Here is a 21,598-nt window from a genome sequence, read left to right on the forward strand (position 1 = left end):
TGTGCTAACTAAAGCTACATCTGCTTGTCGATATTGCTTTATTTTTCATTAATTTTAGTTGCTTGAGTCTCTCCTCCTATAGTATCGGTTTATTTTCTAAAATTCCCCTCTGCTGAAGAGCTCATTGTCTGGCCTCTGTTCTAGGTATGTAGGCTAGGAGACACGAGCTAATTTAACAGCCTCACCATTATAAATCCCGGCTTGCTTTATTTTATGTTTTGTGGGTGGCTGATGGATGAAGCAGATTGTGTGGTGTCCTGACTTTGCCTGGGTTCTCAGGCCACCTCCGAAGTTCTCGTACTTCAGGGCTCCATGCCTCTGCCTGCTCTTGAATGCATGGTTTCTCTACACGCTACTTCTTTCCCATGATACACGTTGTAGTTATTTGCTACAAGATGCTGTGCTGTTAAGGTTTTTTTTTTTTTTTTTAACAACGTTGTAACCTGACTCTATAAAGTATAGTAACTCGACTGTATTACGAGGATTATGCATAAATAATTTAACCATACATACCTAAATTATGTGCGCCGTGAGTATTTATTATCCGGTTTGTGCATAGTCAGTCCTAGACGGTCGTGACTTAACCTCCTTTTAAACACATGTTCGACAGGAGTGATGCTGTAGTAATGAAATTACAAACATTTAGTTAGCTGACTCTGAAGCGTCTGGAAGAAGGTGTTGGTTCAAAGAAATGTACTATTTTGATGATAATGGCCGAAATCACTTTTGATCATTCTCAAATCGTGCCAGGCATTCTGCAGCCCAAAAGGCCTGCACGGACAATGTTCTGTTTGACCATAGACTTCTCCTTCCCGAGGTCATTGAATAAAGTATCGCCCCCTTTGTTGTTGTTTCTTTTTAATTCTGAAATAAGTGGTGGTGGGCAAGCAGAGGGCATTGAAACAGGTGGTTGCGATTGTGAAATACTTGTATACGGATATCGGACACAACAAAAGCTTTTACATCATAGTACATTACAACTTCACAAATTTTTTACAACACTTTTTTTTTTTTTAAACCTGATTATCCTTAATTTCTTTTTGTAATACAATTAATATATAGTTATACTTTTGACCTATACTTACCTCTACACCCTTAAATTAACTCTTACCTCCCTTTACTTATACCGTCCCTCAAATCCTGAAAATAGTACCTCTTTACCTCTACCCATCCCTGAACCTTAAAAACCTTTTTCCTCCCTTCACCTATAACTGAATGCCCCACCTCCCTCTACCCACCCCAGAACTATATATATATATATATATATATATATATATATATCTATATATATATATCTTGTTCAGTTTCATCTAAGTTGTAAGGGCTCATGCGTTGTAAAAGATTAGTGGTAAAACTAGGTTGCTGAAAAAAAAAATGCATCGTAAATGCGACATAACATTTTATTCTATCTTCGTGTAATATTTTTGCAAAACCTTGTGCTTTGCTGTTTGTACGTGAAAACACAACTTTTTCCATCTCCCATTCGCTTATCGCTGTGACCGGGGCAGATTTCTTTGGGGCAGCTAACTCTATTTTTTCTAGTTTAGGAACAGACTCGTGAGAATACATCCGAGAAAGTCTGAAAATGTTTTTGGAAGAGTTGAGTTTATAGCCTTGTGTGAATATATTGAGCAGACTTTTAATTGGCGATTCGGCTATGTGGTAGTATGTTGGGGCTGGCCTTTCGCTTTTCTGCTGAGGATAGGGTTGTTTAGAGCAGTGGTTACCAACCTTCTGACGTCTGTGGGCCCCCCACTTTATCATTACTGGGACCCAGGAACCCCCACTGAATCATAATTCGAATCCAGGACCCCCCACTGAGTCATTACTGAAAGCTGGGGTCCTAATTTGTTAACATTATTTAATTTTCTAAGCAGTCGTGGAACCCTTAAGGAGGCTTTGCTGACCGCCACGGACCACAGATTGGAAACCACTGGTTTTGAGGCTTGGGGCGCAAATAGCTTGTGACCTTTACGAAGGTCTTGGCAGCATGACCTCCCATTAAGAGAGAGAATGGCTGTGGAATCTGAAAACCATAGATGAGCCATGTGCAATAATGAACTTGTTTTCATTTCATAAGGTCTTGAATTCTGCCCCTGGGTTGGTGGGAGCAGAATTCAGCTGAGCAGAGGGCACGGGAGAGACCGAGGCAGTGAAGCCTGGTACAGTAGGCTCCTCGAGGGTTGTGATGAACATGTCATAGTAAGTGGCTCCGACAGCTTTCTTGTCCGGGGGCAAACAAACACCAGCCCTGCGGAAGGACATGTACAAGGAGCTGGCGCTGTGCGCATCCGAGGCGGAGTTTGCCCCTATATTTTAACTTGTTTTTTTTCCTGTGAAATAATGTAGTCCGACACATGCGCCACCACTGTGACCTCCTCCTGAAAGCGTTTCCCTTAAGGACATTATTACTGTCGTCTTGTCCTTAACGGTGACAATGTTTCCAGTACTTGACACCAGACTTTGAGTAGGTACCCTTTCTAAGCAGTGCAGTCGCGCACATCAGCACGTTTCCCCTCTTCAGATCTACCCGCTCTCCAGGATCTTTTGTAGAGCTTAAACCATCGTCAAGCTGGCAGTCCCACAGCATGAGACTTTAACATGCCTGAAACGTTGTACACCGTATAATTTTAGTAGCACATTCACCACATTTGAAAAAAACCAAACTTCAGCCAGTGAGATGAGTTCATTGAATTCTGCCCCCATATTTTAAGTCTACTCTCTTTTGTGTTTATAGGAGTTTCTGAACAGAGCGCTGGTTTAACGCACTTCAAATAAGATTTTTTTTTTTTTCTAAAGCTTTTTTTCTTTATTTTATTCAGAAATCAGTCTGAGCCATTCCTACAGTTGGTCCCTATGTGCCCGAAATTCCGTGGGCAATTTTCGACCCCATGGCAGATGACTCCCTTCATGCCTGAAGGTTTCCAGTTTCTATCGGCCCCCTCAAGTGCATCTTTGGGATTCAGTGTGGGTCTCTACTGCCTCGCCCTCCCCTGTCAATGATTGCCCACCCTTAGCACTTGTTCCTAACTTCCCCTCCGGCATTAGTCCATCCCATTTCTTCCGAAACTGATGCTGGTACAACTGCAACATGGGTTCCTGAGCCTAGCCAAAGTCTACCCACACCAGACCTATGTTGTACTATGAAATAACTGAGGCAAAACCAGGAAATTTGATGCAAGGCTGTAAGGAAATGGCTCCCTGTTGCAGTTACCCCCCCACTTTTTGCCTGATACTGATGCTAACTTGACTGAGAAGTGTGCTGGGACCCTGCTAACCAGGCCCCAGCACCAGTGTTCTTTCACCTAAAATGTACCATTGTCTCCACAATTGGCACAACCCTGGCACCCAGGTCAGTCCCTTGTAACTGGTACCAAGGGCCCTGATGCCAGGGAAGGTCTCTAAGGGCTGCAGCATGTCTTACGCCACCCTAGGGACCCCTCACTCAGCACAGACACACTGCTTGCCAGCTTGTGTGTGCTGGTGGGGAGAAAATGACTAAGTCGACATGGCACTCCCCTCAGGGTGCCATGCCAACCTCACACTGCCTATGGCATAGGTAAGTCACCCCTCTAACAGGCCTTACAGCCCTAAGGCAGGGTGCACTATGCCCCTACAGTGTCTAAGCAAAACCTTATACTCTTATGGCTACCCTGCACTTACAATGTCTATGGTCTGGGAGTCTGTCCAACACGAACTCCACAGCTCCATAATGGCTACACTGAATACTGGGAAGTTTGGTATCAAACGTCTCAGAATAATAAACCCACACTGATGCCAGTGTTGGATTAATTAAAAAATGCACACAGAGTGCATCTTAGAGATGCCCCCTGTATTGTACCCAATTGTTCAGTGCAGGACCGACTGGTCTGTGCCAGCCTGCTGCTGAGAGACGAGTTTCTGACCCCATTTGGTGAGGGCCTTTGTGCTCTGAGGACAGAAATAAAAGCCTGCTCTGGGTGGAGGTGCTTCACACCTCCGCCCTGCAGGAACTGTAACACCTAGCAGTGAGCCTCAAAGGCTCAGGCTTCGTGTTACAATGCCCCAGGGCACTCCAGCTAGTGGAGATGCCCGCCCCCTGGACACAGCCCCCACTTTTGGCGGCAAGTCCAGGAGAGATAATGAGCAAAACAAGGAGTAGTCACTGGCCGGTCAGGACAGCCCCTAAGGTGTCCTGAGCGGAGGTGACTCTGACTTTTAGAAATCCTCCATCTTGCAGATGGAGGATTCCCCCAATAGGATTAGGGATGTGCCCCCCTCCCCTCAGGGAGGAGGCACAAAGAGGGTGTAACCACCCTCCGGGCTAGTAGCCATTGGCTACTAACCCCCCCAGACCTAAACACACCCCTAAATTCAGTATTTAGGGGCTCCCCAGAACCTAGGAACTGAGATTCCTGCAACCTAAGAAGACTGCTGAGCTGAAAAACCCTGCAGAGAAGACGGAGACACCAACTGCTTTGGCCCCAGCTCTACCAGCCTGTCTCCCCACTTCTAAAGACACTGCTCCAGCGACGCTTTCCACAGGGACCAGCGACCTCTGAAGCCTAAGAGGACTGCCCTGCATCTAGAAGGACCAAGAACTCCCGAGGACAGCGGCTCTGTTCACCAAAGACTGCTACTTTGCAACAAAGAAGCAACTTTGAAACAACACGCGTTTCCCACCGGAAGCGTGAGACTTGGCACTCTGCGCTCGACTTGTGGAGAACAATCACTTCAGGGAGGACTCTCCGGCGACTGCGAGACCGTGAGTAGCCAGAGTTGACCCCCCTGAGCCCCCACAGCGACGCCTGCAGAGGGAATCCTGAGGCTCCCCCTGACCGCGACTGCCTGCTTCAAAGACCCGACACCTGGTAAAGGCTCTGCATCCGCAGCCCCCAGGACCTGAAGGATCTGACCTCCAGTGCAGTAGCGACCCCCAGGTGGCCCTCTCCCTTGCCCAGGTGGTGGCTACCCCGAGGAGCCCCCCCTTACCTGCATCGCTGAAGAGACCCCTTGGTCTCCTATTGATTTCTATTACAAACCCGACGCTTGTTTGCACACTGCACCCTGCCGCCCCGTGCCGCTGAGGGTGTACTTTCTGTGCTGACTTGTGTCTCCCCCGGTGCCCTACAAAACCCCCCTGGTCTGCCCTCCGAAGACGCGGGTACTTACCTGCTGGCAGACTGGAACCGGGGCACCCCTTTCTCCATTGAAGCCTATGCGTTTTGGGCACCACTTTGACCTCTGCACCTGACCGGCCCTTAGCTGCTGGTGTGGTAACTTTGGGGTTGCTCTGAAACCCCAACGGTGGGCTACCTTGGACCCAAACTTGAACCCCGTAGGTGGTTTACTTACCTGCAAAAGCGAACAAACTCTTACTTCCCCCAGGAACTGTTGAAAATTGCACTAAGTGTCTAGTTCTAAAATAGCTATAAGTGATTTATGTGAAAACTGTATATGCTATTTTGCTAATTCAAAGTTCCTAAAGTACCTACCTGCAATACCTTTCATTTGAAGTATTACACCTGTGGTTCTTAAAATAAAGAGATTTTTCTGTACAAAAACCTATTGGCCTGGAATTGCCTCGGAGTGTGTGTTCCTCATTTATTGCTTGTGTATGTACAACAAATGCTTAACACTACTCCTTTGATAAGCCTACTGCTCGACCACACTACCACAAAATAGAGCATTAGAATTGTCTATTTTTGCCACTATCTTACCTCTAAGGGGAACCCTTGGACTCTGTGCATACTATTCCTTACTTTGAAATAGTGCATACAGAGCCAACTTCCTACAAAATTTCTCCCTAGAGTCCAGTAGTATCCTAGGGTACTGATGCTCTTTGGCATTGACTCTGATGCATACCCTATGTCCCTTACGACTGATGACGAGGAGACACTCTGGTCTTCCCACCATTACTCTCATGAAGGGCTTTAGTTACACTAGCAAAATGCCAGTTGGTTTAGATATCTCACAAGTGACAGAACTAAACTTCTAAACTGGTCCACCAGAAGTTCTAGATATGAAATTGCCTACTCTGGAAACCAACGCCAATTTATGGACTGAAATTATTCAACCAGGTTCAACTATATCCGAGACACTGGTCATTCAACAGTGCCCTTACAGTTACTACTACTTGGTCTAAGGCATACTCATCCCCTCTGGTCAGCCTCTGGTGCCACTGATTGATTGATTGATTTATTTTTAGACTAAGGGGGTACCGCCAACAGGCTGGCGGTACTTACCGCCACAATATGACATTGGCTAAAGCCAGTCCGCCAATGTACCACTCCGACAGCCATGGCGGCCGCCATTGTACCACCAGCAGTATCATTACCCTGCCTACCGCCATGGGTTTCGTGGCGTTCGTTACACCACGAAAACCATGGCAGTAGGTTCCATCAGTGACAGGGAACTCCTTCACTGTCACTGAAAGGAGCCCCCCCCCCCCCCCCCCCCCCCCCCCCACACCACCCTCTAAATACACGCCCCCCATTCTCACACGCACACACATTCATTCTCACACATCAAAACAGACACGCACTCACACGCATTCATTCATACACGCACTCGCACACATTCATACATACACGCACTCGCACACATTCATACATACACGCACTCACACACATTCATACATGCACGCAAACAACACTAAACACACACACACCACCCCCGCTCCCCTGTTGGAAACCTGACTTACCTGGATTCAGGGGGTCTTCCGGAAGGGGACGGGTAGCTGCGACCGCCAGCAGAACACCCCCAGGCTGTATTTTTCATAATACCGCTGGTGGCAGTCTACGGGCGTGGCGCTGGTGGTGGTAGCAGCACCACCTTACTGTCATCCGCAAGTATGGCCATAGCTGGATTTCCACCCTTCTTGTGCCGGAAATCTGGCTTTGGTCCTATTATGGCGGAGGGATGGGAGCCGCAGCGGTAGCGTAAATTAATTCTAAATTATTTTTCTTTGAACCCCACAAACAGGGAGTCGTAACATATTGATGGCTTTAAAAAATGTTCCTCAAGTACCCTGGCCTTATATTCTTTGCTAGGTACCTTGGGCAGCAAGATCTTGTCGGCCATCAGGAACTTGCTGTCCCAAACGATCTAAGATAGACAGGACTCAACAAAGATCTGTGCTTACAGGCTGAAAGCTATCAATTGTACAGGCCTTGCCTTTGGAACAGGTGTAGTGCTTCGAAGATGCACCTGGATGCAATTAGCAGTTTTCAGACTGTTTAAGTACTTTTGATGGACAAGTCCTTCAATGTAGCTTGACTGGAGAGAAGACAAAGTTGGCCCTGAAGCGATTCAGAGATAGTCACAGTACAACTCAGTCCTTAGGGTTACTCTCTCCAACTAGACCATTTCATCAGCAGTACTGAAAGTGGATGCCATTCCTGAGGCCTATTTATCAGCTGGCTCTTTAATTCCTTTTGGAAAAAGGACAAATTCAAAATGCTCACTCTGGCTTAGATCCCATAGCTATGGATCCTGGGTACTGAATGGTGTTTCAAGATTTGAAGGATGTGTACTTTCATAAACTTGTCCTGCAGTTCCACGGATGTCACCTGTGGAACACCATGGGGGTCGGAGCATTTCTAACTTGCCATACTGCCGTTTGGCCTTCCCCCTTGGTTGTTCATGAAAGTGCTGGCTATGGTTGCTTCTCTTCAGAAGGAAGATACCTGTATTTCTATATCCCAGTGATCCGCTTGTCAAGGTGGGCCTGACGCAGTCTGTGTCAGACCGTCTCTGGATGATGGCAGGCTCTTAATCTAGATATTTTCCATCAATTGGTCAGTCCTACCAGAGCACAATGCAGACATTTCCTTTCATAGAAGCTTTGCTGCACTCAGTAGCCTTCAAGGCTTTTCTAGCACATCAGTGAGTTCGGGACATTAAGGACTCAGTCCTGTGTTTTGGTGAGGCTGGTGCTGAGGCTTCTTGACCTCCCTGTTTCCTGCTTATCGTGGACACTAGACTGGCCATGCAGACCCTGCAGGAGAAGCTAAAGTTTCAGTTATACTATCACTGAAGTTGCCTCACAGATGCAATCCAGTACTCGGAAGAGATGGCTCAGGACCTCGTCTGGCAAACTAGTGCCAACCTGACCTTTGACAGGCCACTCTCTCTTCTGCTCCCAGACCTCACAATTATGACAGACCTGTCCCAGCTGCAATGGGGGGGTTAATTTGTCTCCTTTGAAGAGTTAGCTGCCCATCAGCCTTTTAAAGATTCATATTATCAATCTGGGCTTGAAAGGCTTTCGACCAACAATTGAATGAAGGATGGTACAGTTACTGATGTACAGCACAACCACTACGAGCTACTGCAGCAGGCTAGGCAGGGTGAGATCCTGGATCCTGTGCTAGAAGCCTCTGTCGCTGAGGGTGGCTGGACTAGCAGATTATCTTTTTGGTAGCCAACCACGTAGTTGGGGCCCTGAGCACTAGAGCGGAGGAGCTGACCACAGTTCAGCTGGTGTACCATGAGTGCTTAAGTTTTTGCACACTGGAGTTTCCTTCAACAAAGTAATTGGTAGATGCGTTCTGTTTGCAATGGTATTTAGGCCTACTGTATGCGTGCCTACCACCTCCGCACGAGGAAAGTCATACCAGATCCAAGTCATCTTAAAAGCCCCTGACAAGCTAGGAGAGTGTGGTACCCAGGGCTTCTCAGCCTTTGCTGTTACCATCCGATCTGGCTACCACTTTGGAAGGACTGCTTGTCTCAGCAATAAGCCAGGGTCCTGTGACTCAATTGCTATAACTTACACCTCTAAGCTTTGACCGCTGAGCTGCAACAGATAAATTCCTTTGACATGACATCTGAAGTGGTAGATGTCATTCTTGTTGCCGGTTGCTCATCCATCAAGTCTACTTGTGCTGGGAAATGTTTTTTGATCTGATGAGATATTCATATTATAGAACCTTTGTAAACCAAATGCTGATGTACTTTGTTTTTTTGTCTCTGACCCAACATGGTCTTGCCAGGCTAGAGACAGAGGAATTCCTTTACATGTTTCATGCACATCTGAAAGATCTAGCAGTGACCTGTGCGTTCACCAACAAGGCTGAAGAAATTTGAGCATAACTCTGCTAGGGCCGTTCCTCCTCCAGACTCCAAGAATATATCCTGTAAGTCCCTGGGATGCCTTTAACTGTCATTATTATGCTGGCCATTCCAAGGAACTTCCAAAGCTGAAGGCTTTTCAGATTGAAGCGGTGCTGCTCAAGCAAGTCAAAACTGAGCTAGTCAGAATGGTGACAACCACCAAACTTGCTGCAAAGATGAAACTGTTGCTATGCGATGCCTGTGGCATCTGTGAAGGACCCACCCATCTCCTGACCGATTGTTCAGCAAAAGGAAAAACCTTCCTGGCATGCAAGAAAGTAAACCATTTCACAGACATTTCTCAGTGTCACTCCAGCAAGTAGAAGAACACCAACTCGAGGAGAGCTGTTAACTCTATTGCCAAAGAGGAGACCAGGTCAGATTGTAATGAACTGGTAGACATAGACGATGACAACTTGGCAGCAGCAGTTCATTCAGTCCTCACTGCTGAAAGGACTGGCCAAAAATGCAATTTCCCGCCTACCTGCACCTCAAATCGGTCTGATGAAACAGTTGGCGGTGACTGACACAGGTGTGTCAATCAACGTCATGGTGGGAGAAGCAAGTGAAAAAGTGGTGCTGAAGCCTGGATTTCTCCCTACCAATGTGGAGGTTTATGCTTGTGGCCAGACGAGATCTCAAAGGATGGAAGGACAATTCACAGCCATGATCACACGCGACTGCTGCTCCATCTAAGTATCCTCTGAGGGACAAGGGATGCTCCTTAGCTGTAGCAGCACTGAAAGCCTCAACCTAGTCCACTTTGCCCACCAAGTACACACACGTCGGGGGGGAATCGCCTTGTTTTCCAAAATAGAGCTACGGTCAGGCTGCCATCAACTGCTTCTCCATTCCAGGTCAATAAATCAGGATTAGTAGAGCGTGCTAATCACCCATGATGGCATCCAGGTCCAGGGTGCTCAGGGGGTGGGGGGGCTTCAATCGAGGAGCCAGGTCTCGAGTCCTCTTCTGATTTTCAGGAGGAAGGGAGATGTCCTAATGTGAATGGGGATGCAGTTCCAGGATTTCATGGTGCTGTAGGAGAAGGAACGACCTCCACTGTTGCTTTGGTGGTTGCACAGGGGGATCGAGGTGGAGCGCAGGGGTCTGGAGAGTAGGTGGAATCTCAGGCGGTGGGTGAGATATGCTAGTCCTTGGTTGTGCAGGGCTTTGTAGGCGTGCATCAGAATCTTGAATAGGCATCCTTTGTGTATGGGGATCTAGTGGAGTTTCTCCAGGTTGGGGGGGGGGGGTTGGGGGGTGATGTGAGTCTGTCTGGGGAGGTTCAGGATGAGTCTTGCCTCTGAGGTCTGGATTATCTGAATTCTCTTCAGGAGGTGTGATGTGATTCTAGGGTACAGGGCATTGCTATAGTCCATGTGGCTGGTGGTGAGGGCTTGACTGATGGTTTGTTTGGACACTGAGCCATCTGAAGATCTTACGAAGCATGCAGAGGTTGAGGAAGCAGCCAGGGGAGACTGCGTTGATCTGGCTGTGTTGTCCAGGATGATGCAGAGACTCCAGTCTAGGTCCCTGGAGGGAGGGGAGGGGAGGTGCGGTGCGGTGGAAGGGGGGAGGTGTCCCAGGTTGGCGGGCTGGCCACCCGCCAGGAGTCTTCCTCTGCCCCCAGTGAGATCAACACTTCTGTTTTGTCTGAGTCTGAGGCAGTGGTCTTGCATCCAGTTTGCGACGCAGGTCATGCAGAGGTGGAAGTTGGCCATTTTGGTGGAGCGGGCCTTCAGACAGTGAGAGGATGAGATGGGTGTTGTCTGCATAGGAGATAATGCTCGGTCTGTAGTTTCTTACGATGTTGGCCAAAGCGGTTATGTAGGTGTTAAAAAGGATGGGGCTGAGGTATGAGCCTTGAGGGATGCCACAGTTGATGGTCTTGGGTTCCGAGGTGAAAGGAGGGAGGTGGAGTGGACTCTGTTCTTGTGAAGAGGTTGGCTGCAATCCATTTGAGGGCGTCCTGTATGATGGCACCTCTTGACCAGGGTGTGGCGGGAGATCATGTCTAGTGCTGCCAAGAGGTCAAGGATGATGAGGGCGGCCTAGTCTCCTTGGTTCAGGAGGGTTTTGATGTCCGTGGCAACAATCGAGGTAGTTTTGGTGCTTCTGGTTGGAGTGCAATCCGGATTGGGATGCGTCCAGAAGATCGCGGTTCTCTAGGTATTCTGTTGGTACATGATGTTTTTGAGGACTTGGACAGCAAAGGGTAGTAGGGCGATCAGTCTATAGTTTTTGAGCTGTTTGGAGTCATCGGAAGCTTTCTTGAGGAGGAGTTTGGTCTTGGCATGTTTCCAGTCATCCAGGTAGGTGACTGAGGTGATCGATTTGTTGAAGATGTCTGAGAGCTTGCGGCTGAAGTTTTATTTTTATTTTTATTGCCGAGTTTAAACATGTGGTGTGGGCAGGGGTCTGTGGGCGATCAAGTGGACAGACAGCTCATCACACAGAACACTGCCAACATTGTGCAATTTCCAGATGATGATCCCGTTGTCAGAGGCGTCTGTGGGGTCTAGGAGGCTGAGGATATCGGCAGTCGTGGATTGGGGCGTGAATTTTCCATAGATAGTGGAGATTTTGTTGTGGAGGAAGTCAGACGTCCTGGGAGTGCGGTACTGATGATTGCAGCCACTGAGGGGGTGGAGAGCTCCTTGATGTTAGTTTTTTTTTTTTGTTGTTGCTGTGGTTGGAGCTGGCTTGGATGCAGTTGGCTAAGGCATTCTTCTGGGGTCTTGCAGGAGTCTGTGGTACTGGCTGACTGAGGAGTTGAGGGCCAGTCCATTGGCTCTTGGATTCCATGATCAAGCTGCGGTGAAAAGTGCTGATTGGTCTGGTAGCGTGGTTGGGAGACATTGTGTAGGTGAAGAGGGCAATAGCATGGTCTGCCCAGGTGAGCTCGGTGGTGTTGGCTGTATTTGACTTTGTTGCTGATGGTGAAGATAGGATCTAGCGTGTCCTGCGATGTACGTGGGATCAGTGACTGAGTAAGGCTGATGTTGTTCATGCTGTCCAGAAGGTTGGCTGAGTTGGCGTTGTTTGGATCATCGAGGTGGAAATTGAGGGCTCCGATGAAGATGTGTTCGGTGTTGATGGCTTTTGGGAGGGCTATGAATTTGGGGATGGCATCACAGAATCGAGGGTGGGGGTCGTGGGTGTCTGTAGGCGAGGATGCGTTTGGTGGTTTTTCCATCTATTCTGAGCTGAAAGTTGAGGTCTCCGTGATTGATGGGTAGTTTCCCGCAGCGGTGGTGCAGTAGATGTTTTTGCGAATGATAGCGATTCCACCCCGTGTTTGATGTGGTCCCAGTGAACAATCTTGCAGCTGAGGGGCATGGCCGCTTCGATGTAGAGTGTGGAAGCTACGTTGAGCCAGGCCTTGGTAATGGTGGTGATGGTTTCCCATATCTTGGTCACATGATTGCAGGCAGATGGGGCGTTGAGCAGGAGGCAGTGTAGTTGACCGGGCATAGTAGTTTCTGGCAGGGTGGTGGCGGTAGGGTGTTCTATTGTGCTGGTGTTGCAGGGGAAAATGCAGCAGGTGAAGGGTCCCGCTGTAGAGCGAGGAGAGGTGTGGCAGCAGTTCTTGTTGTGGAGTGTTGAGTTCAGGGCAGTGAGCTTGGCCTGAGTGGCAGTGAATGGTGGGAGAACAAGGGTTCTTGGTGCTGGGCGCAGTCCATCATGGATGGGTGCAGATTGGTTTGCCTTTGTCTCGCCAGTGGCATGGCCTCCCTTAATTAGGTCCGGAGAGGGGCTCCTGGGAGGCAGGTGGTGGGCAGCGGGAAATCTGCGGGCATAGGCAAAGGGTGAAGCAGCATAAAAAACTCCACTAAACCGAGTTTAAAACTGTCAGGGACTGAAACAAAACTGCATTAAACCAAAGCGGTCACTGAGCTGAAGAGCAGCACAAAATTGGTGGCCACGCAGTGCTGGGCAAGGAACAACCCTTAGCTGCAGAACCACAGAGGAAGGAGGCAAGACCAAGGGCACAAGGTTGAGCATCAGGGGAGCTGGCGTGGTGGAACAATTACAAACCTTCTCAACCCATGTGGGTGCCCAAGATACAGATGCCTCAATTTTGTCATCTTATGTGCTGCTGAGGTGTTCCAAAATGCAGTCGGAAGGTTTAGGTGGCCTTCCTGGAACCATAAATGTGAGTGTAATTCTGATCTATGCAGCCTCGCAGATTGAGCAGAACAAGAGACTGAAGTTAGGTGCTGCAACAACTGAGTCACTGTCATCTGACCTTGCCCAGGGAGAAATGTTTTCCGGACGAACATCATTTTTTTCTTTCTGGATATTGTCTCAGCTAAAGGTGTTGACCTGGACAAAGTGTGAGATGTCAAGCGGCCCCATGTCATCCTGCGGATCTGAAGTCAGACCCTTCATAGCCATGTTGAACTATTGTAGGTGGTTCATCAAGGACCTCACATAGTTCAACCACCCCTTCGAGAGCTTATCAAGGCTAATGCAAGCTGGATGTGGGGATTGCGCCAAGAAATTGTATTTCAAAAACCAAAAGATTACCTCCAGGTGGATACTACACTTTGCATACTTCAACCTGACGAGGGCCACTATAACTGCTGTAGGTGCCAGCCCCACAGGCCTTGGGACATTCTTGTCCCGGTAGCAAGAATGTGGATAGTGAGCTCCAGTTGCATACGCCAGCTGGGCGCTAAGCCCAATGGAGCAAAGGTACTCTCAAATCAGACATGAAGTCATCAGTAGTTCCTGGGGGTCCTGGCACTTCCTTGTCTATAGCAACACGTTTGTGTTTCTCACACACACCATTAACCTTTTAATACCGCTCTTCCAAGGATCTTCATCAAAGCTACCACCCTGTTTTGAGAAGTGGGTGCTCCACTTCAAGAATAAACTGATGAGTATGTATGTTATGTCATGGAATAGTCCTGCCTGAGATTGACGACAATGGGCAAGATAATAGAGGCCACCAAGCAAGATGACTGCCGGCAACTGTCTGTTGCCGCTTTGGAATCGGAAGGGTGGGACACTCGTTACACTGGGGTCCGAGAACGCCAGAGGCATGAAAAGTCTGAGGTGCTGTCCAACGTATGGCACAAACTTGCCACAGACAAATGTGTGTGTGCGCTCAGTACACATAATGGTCATGCCACTGAGTCGAATAGCACAAGCCATAGAACTAGCACATGTAGCTCACCAAGGCATGGTGAACAACAAAGGGCGCCTCAGGCAGAACATTTGTTTCTCTTTTTGATGAGAGTTGAAACCTTCATATGAATCTGCGTACCATGCCAAACAGACCTCACTGCACCCATCATCACAGGAAAAGGGACGGAGTCTGCCATAAGTGTGCTCGCCTTGACTTTGGAATTCTGCTGATGGATGGCACATGTTGGTCATGGTGGATGACTACTCCAAATACCTGGAAATTGAGATAATCTCTACCACCACTGCCAGTGAGGTGATCCCCCAAACTTGGAAAAAATAATGGCCACTCATGGCTTCATCAAGCAGCTGAAGGCTGCCAACTGGGCACCATTCCAAGGCCAAGAACTTGCCGGATACCTCCAGTCATGGGGCATACACTACCAAAGGATCATGCCCTGTTGGCTGACTTAGAGAGGTTCATGCACACGATGAACAAAGTCATCAAGATAGCACAACTGGAGAGAAAACTGCTAGAGCGTGATATATATCATTAATCTTCATCCTTCGTCTCTCGTCTCCCGTCTCGCTACCAAGAGACGGCCCAAACCACCATATAGATGAACCCGACCAGCGTCTGTATGAGGCAGGTGATGTGTAAAGGAGTTTCCCGCCACCACAGCTGGAAGCTAGGGACATTGAATGATCACAAAAAATGTCCACGAAAGACAAACGTCAAACCAGGAGGAAGGCTATTAATAGAATTTGGTGGCAGGTTATCAATCGGTCTTATCCATCCTCCATTCTTTGCCTATTTCTTAAATCGTTTTATTAATTTTACCAAACAAGTACGGCTATAGCGCTGAACATACAGCAATAACACATTTTCAGAACACGCAATTTAAAACAATTCATACATTTAAATGCATTGCACAGCGCATTGCACATCATCTCTGCATCTCTCCCAAGGAATAAGTGAGTAGATTTTCAAACTAGGATTACTACTTGTATCTATGACCTATCTATTATAGGAAAAAGATTATTGACAGTTAAGTTGTATTTCAAGCTAACCAAGTGTCCTTTAAGCATTTTTGAGCCTGTGAACCTATGAACCCCAAATCTTGTCATAATTTCAACTGGCCCTTATGTTTATAAATCGCACGTTCATCCTACGCCAGTGTCATCACTGCCTCTCTCCATTTTTAATCGTCAGGGATACATTTGAATTCCATTGTCTCAGAATGCAGATGATAGCAACTCCCGAGAGCTGAGTCCAGCCACGTTTTTATGGTTGTTTAGCCCAACAGTACCTTGGATGTCTTTAAGTAGTGATGATTTATAGCTAATTTTCCTGTCTTTGCCAGCTGGTGCCAGATAGAATTCTTATAAAGCTAGCAAGACAGGACCACAGGATGTGTCAGGGTTGGGTCACAGAATGTGCACTGTATTTCCACCAGCATGCTTGCAGCTCCAGCCATTTGAACTGGGTAGCTTGTTTGTCGACCGTTGCCAATTGTGGGTGATATAGACGTAGCTGAGATTTAGTTGGGCTTCACAAAGACTTTTGCTCTGGGTGACGAGTTCAAACCACTGAGCCTCGCTACAGTTTTTCAGAATGTGTGGGTGTCATTTTTCTGAAGAAATAAACTTTCACACTAGTGTGCTTTAAAATTGAGGTATGATGGCTTCTGAAGTAGGCACACTCACTTCCGCTCTTCCCTCAATTATTACTCTTTATGCTTTTGCCAGTAGCCTGATTGGCTGGGCACAGCATGAGGAGAATCTGCCGAACTGTATCCAGATTTTGGAGGAGACTGCAAAATATCTGCTGGACCGCGATGGGTCAGTGGCAGAGACCTCTCACTTAACCCACTCAAATTTGACAGTTTTCATTGATTTATCGCTTCTGGGTTAGAGAAGCAGCCTGGGAGACTTAGCCTGATTGAAGATATTAATATGTACGTTTTTCTTTGAGCAGTGGTGGAGATCCATAGTCTTTGGTCCATCCCAGTTCTTCCCAATGTTTCCCTTAATAGGGTACAGTTATTTTGCTCAACGGCTGTGCCATAGTCTACTAAACAGCATAAAAGAGACTGCATCTTCACATTAAATGCTTTAATTATCAAACTAGATGAGATGAATTGGTAACTGAAGATGTTCCTGGTCTGAATCAAGTCAGAACACTGAGTTTAGCCCGTCTTATTGCTGAAGCCTCTAGATGTGAGAAGCACACAACCAAGTATTTTGGCTGATACATTCTGCAAGACCACAAGCCTACAAATCACGGGCTCCTTTGGTTGCTCCTTTTTCATTATTGGACAAATGTCACTAACTTTGGCTGTGACAGAACACTTTGTTTCAGTGTAACACCATGAAAGAGGGCATTGAGTCGCCCACCAATCTCTGTTCCACCTGAAATGCAGCACAGAAACTGACACCTTTTAAATTATTCATGACGCCCTACAGATAAAGAAGTAAAGGTTTTTCTCGTGCTCTTTAACAGCATTCACCATGATAAATTACAGAACCCTCCCAAAATTACTCTAATCAGGAATGGGAGTAGATGTCACAGTCCTTATTATTCCAGTCCTTCATCACTTCCAGATCCATTTGTGTCTGTGGACGAATTTAGGTTCCACTTCCACCGACTTTATTCCAACGTAGTGTCTATCTAGTTTCTTCTATTTACCCTGCACATGGAACCCTTTGATCGCCTCACACGGGGCAGTTCCACTTCATCTGTATGCCGACTACAACCAAGCATGCCTCTAAATATCGAACCCTTCAAATACTTCCATCCTCAAATTGTTCATGGAAAACCCAACTAAATAGAAGCGTGCTTTCACCCTTAAACGTAGTTACTCTAAAACTGGATTCTTCCCGCTACACTCAAAATACACTCCTATTCCAGTTCAAATCTGGCCTCACACCAATACTAGTACCAGTTGCTAAATCTTTGGGTTTCACTCGTGACTATAGCAGTTCCATGGAAAAACGTATCTCTAATCAAATCCAAACTGCATGTTTCCAACTATGCCTCCATTGGAAAATCAAGACTTCTATCCGTCCCTGCAATCTTGGGACCAGGGTTCAATTCTTGATAAAGGCACTTGAAGGCTCCTCAAGTCCAATTGTGACCCTGTTTGAGCCAGAGACACACGGCTGCATGCCTTGTTAAAGTCACGGGGAAAAAAATCACCTCTTTCCCACCCTGAAACACTTCACTTTGTTACTTTAGATTTTAGATTTCTTTTCAAAATTGCTAGCATCACCCACTAAGCTATAGTCCTTGGTCTGCCTACCTATCCCAATTGCAAACTCGAGTGAAGAGTAGTACTGGGAACCAACCTCGTATGATTCTTAAAATTCCGAAATTAAAAATTAAAAAAAATCCAAGACCCTGATCCGGTTCTTCTCGTGCTTGGCCTCTACACTCTGAAATGACCTGCCTGAAGACCAGAGAACTCTTTCAGTGACACCGCTTCATGACGTGTATGTAAATGATTTCTCCTGGATAGTCTCTGCTACTCTCTAATCCCATGCTGACCATCCTTCTCTCCAGTTAGCCTACCCCATTCATTGATTGTAGTGTAATCTGCGTTTCTGCAATAGGCTATGTTGCCCATGTGGCTAGGTCTCTGCGTGTATACCTATTATGATCAAATAACGAAAATAGTAGCCCAGATGAATATTTTAATTAAGGACATCAGTGGGCAAGCCATCTGTACCTGGGGCTTTTAAATATTTTGATACAGAAGTCAATTGTACCCAGTTGATTGTTTCCATATTTAACTAATATGGAATGAAACTATAATTGGGGTGGGAGGAATATATTATTTGTCAATAAAATATATGGTAAACAAGTACGTTTCTCGCTTGTTTTATGTTTATGTAAGTTCAGACCAACTTTTATGCTTCACTATTATGTGCCAATTAACAGTGGATCCGAGGCATTGAAGCAAATCTCTGGCATGTTTAGCACTGGACTAAAATGCTCGTTTTCTTTGGCCATAAGACTCATTGATGAAGCAAACTGGAGCTTGATTTGTAGAAAACATCTACCAAGTGGTGCTCCTCAGTCCGACTATGCGGTAACTACTCTGATCACACTGGTTCTAAATGACACCTAGCAAGATTCTCTCACTTGTTCAAGCCACAGTATCTTCCAACCAGTAATGCTCGGATTATCACCTCTGGAAGCATGAAGGTCCGAGTCCGGTGGTTAATTTTAATCCGTGGTTTCCAGGTTACGTGGTGATTACGGCAGCTGGGTCATTATCCCAAAACCTATTTTGCTAGGTCATGTTATTCCTGTAGGTTTTTTTTTTTGTTGCAATTTGTGTCATGTGCATAATGACATTCATTTATTTCATGTCTCCTGTAGTTTTAAAGAAGTTTAATTAGAATGTTTCTGGTTTTTGATTTAAAAAAAATATATATAAAAAAGGGGGGGGCACAGCGTGTGTAACAGATGGATTGTTTTCTTGCATGAACTAACACATGAAGAGTGGAACTCTGCACCAGTCAAGCACCCTTTCTGTTGTTTTTAGCTAAAAAAACATGAGATGTTAAGAGGTTTGAATTATTCTTAAACATTTTCTGGGGTAGGGCGAGAAGGTGTTTGGTAAATTGGGGGCTCCATGTGGTGAGTAATTCCAATAATGTCCGATTTTACACATTGGGGGTCAGTTTGAGAACTGACCAGTGCTGAAAATCTACACGTTTCACCAGCATCACATCCACCCCTTCGATTTTCTGAAGTCCAGAAGCAATTTGGTTTCCATCGTTGAGTCCACATTCACAATGGCATGTGCTCCCAGCAGCTGCCCATGTTTGTTTTGACTTTCCGTTTCTTGTCTCTGGGCAGGGATGACAGCGACGAGGAAGGTGATAAGGAGACCAAGAAGAACGCTGCCGCCATGCTTTCATACTTCACTAAAAAGGACACTGGAAAGCGCCAACCACACCGCTTCTTTCATGAGAGGAAGTTGGAGGCGGTGTCTGATCTGTGAGTGTCCACTGTCTCCTTCACCACGTCACTGTCCTACGCATCTAGGAGCAGAAGCATTTGGTATTACATTTCTGCGTCATCACCTGCTTCATTCTAATTGGGCACAGAGACAAGCTCCTGACTGAGAGCGGTGATCAGCGGGTATCCTGAAGCCAAACATAAGCCAGTGCTGCCCTTTGATATGGGTGGGCACCCAGGACTCTGGCTTGGACATGCAGGGCTCTGACCCCTACAGGTAACACTCACAAATGGAGGAACGTTTACCAGCACTATTTAGTTTCAGAGGCAAAATGCATATGAACCACATTTTAGCTGGCCTCTTTGAGGTGGTCTTTCAGCATTATACTTCAAGCACCTCCAACCTGAAGGGCGAGGCATGGTTTTATTGTGTTCCGATGCACGGGCAAGATTCTCATCAACATTGTACTTAATTGCTGATTTCATGTGCTTTTGAACTAGATAGAAATCTTGTTTGAATATCCTTGTTATGGGGGACAACTTTACTGTGCCTGTCACTTTCAATTGCTTGGGAAAAAAGCTTAATAAAATGTTAGTATAAAAAGTTTCTTCACCTCTTAAGTGTATGGAAAGCAAGAGGCCGTGGTGTACCGGAGGATCACTTGCTCTTGACTATCATATAAGCTTTTTGGATATTCCCAGCAACGTGAGTATGCTTCTTTTATAATAATTTGCTTTACACAAGTACTTTGAACTCATTAAGGGGACAACTGCCACTAAATATACATCAAACTCCTGGTCGACAGTGACACGTGCAAGTACCCTGACTATATTTAGAACTACAGTTTCTTTAGTATCGTTCAACCGTGGACAAAAGACTGGAAAGGGAGTTGTACAATACATCGGAGTGTGGTTTCTTTGTCTGGCTAGCACTGATTTCCTCACAAGGTTTTAATATGAGGATATCTTAACTTTAACGTTCTAAATGCCCTAATTTTATATACCATATAGGGGCACTTTAATCCCACTAACCAGTAGTAAAGTGCACAGAAACTACTGTGGCAATGTGTGCGTTTTGAGACCAAACTTTTTTTTTGGCTTTTTGCCAATGTTTGTTACAATGCTAAGGGCCTTACAGCGCCCACAACAATAAAGTGTTACAAAAGCAGAGGTGTGGAATTCCTCTAGCCCCGTGCCCAGATTGGGGTGTTTTGGATCAAGGACAAGTTTTCATGTTTATTTTGTGCTTGGGACAGGTAGGCCCACCCCGGCGGCACAAACCCTTTGGCTGCTAGTTTACAGGGATGGGAATTGTCTTCATTTGAGGTAACATTTGTGTCCATATGTTTGAGATTTGAAATTTTATTTATATTTCATTATAAAAAATAAATGTAACCATTTTCAACAAGATTATGGGAAACATGAAAATAAACAAGCACTTGCTAAGCCAAACGATCAAACATTGGTGGTCAGTCTTTTGGTTTTGTCAATGTGTTTTGTTTTGACATGGCTTTTGTAACACTTTATTGTTGTAGGAGGCCCTCACCATTGCAACCAACATTGGCAAAAAGCAGAGAAACAAAAATTTGGTCTAAAAAAGCACTCATTGCCACCGCAAAGCTACTTTGCGTTCTTTTTTTATATGCTCCTTGTGGAAGAGCAGAATGCTATCACTCACCTTAAATCAGCCTATAGATTGCTATAGGTAGAAATAGAATTTTAATAAAAGCAAAATGTCTCGGTGAACGCCGGACCTAATTGGGCACCTAATTCTTAAAGAAAGTCAAAAAAGTGCCCCCATGGTATATGTTTTTGCATTAGTGGCTTTCATGAATTCATAAGAATTTACAGAAGTAGACTAGGAAATCATACTCATAGAACACATTTCTGGATTGTATTTTAGCACAAGCAAATACGGAGGGGTAGATTTGCCCATGCGAAAATCTATTGAACGTTTACAAGTTCACTTCCCCTTTAGCTGCCTTTTTCCCAACCCTGGAAGAACATCTACTTCTGCCCTCGTCAGAAGTAAATTTCCAACCTTAGCATAGGACAAGATTAGAGAAGAGCAGGTGAAACCCTTTAAAACATGTTTTTTACTAGGTTTGTACAAACTCAAACGCATTCCAGCCCTGGAACTATTGCTTACTGCTTCCTCCAGCCCCAGTATGTAGATCTGTGGAAAGGTGGCAACATAAGGAAATTGCTGTAGTAGGGCTTGAAATTGCTAGTATTCAAGCCCAGTATAGTATTAGCCCTGGTATAATAGGACAGGCTATTATCAGAGCTCTTACATAATGTGATTGCTGCCATAATTTGTCGCACACTGCATGGCACCAAAGGGAAAGTAGATTTTCTTTTTTTTTCTTTTCTTTCAGGACAAGTAGATTTATGAAGCAACGT

General features: G+C 46.1%; 1 protein-coding gene across 1 annotated transcript in view; it reads left to right on the top strand.

Annotated features, from left to right (window-relative positions):
- Window positions 1–19,799, top strand: part of RNASEH2A (ribonuclease H2 subunit A) — an 80,282-nt gene extending 60,483 nt beyond the window's left edge. The window contains exon 8 of the mRNA XM_069231858.1: window positions 19,094–19,799. Within this exon, the coding sequence (XP_069087959.1) occupies window positions 19,094–19,238 (145 nt within the window). The 3' untranslated portion in view covers window positions 19,239–19,799. The remainder of the gene's footprint in view (window positions 1–19,093) is intronic.
- The last annotated feature ends 1,799 nt before the right edge of the window (window positions 19,800–21,598 follow it).

This window comes from Pleurodeles waltl, chromosome 4_2, assembly GCF_031143425.1.
Source record: "Pleurodeles waltl isolate 20211129_DDA chromosome 4_2, aPleWal1.hap1.20221129, whole genome shotgun sequence".
Classification (NCBI taxonomy): Eukaryota; Metazoa; Chordata; class Amphibia; order Caudata; family Salamandridae; genus Pleurodeles; species Pleurodeles waltl.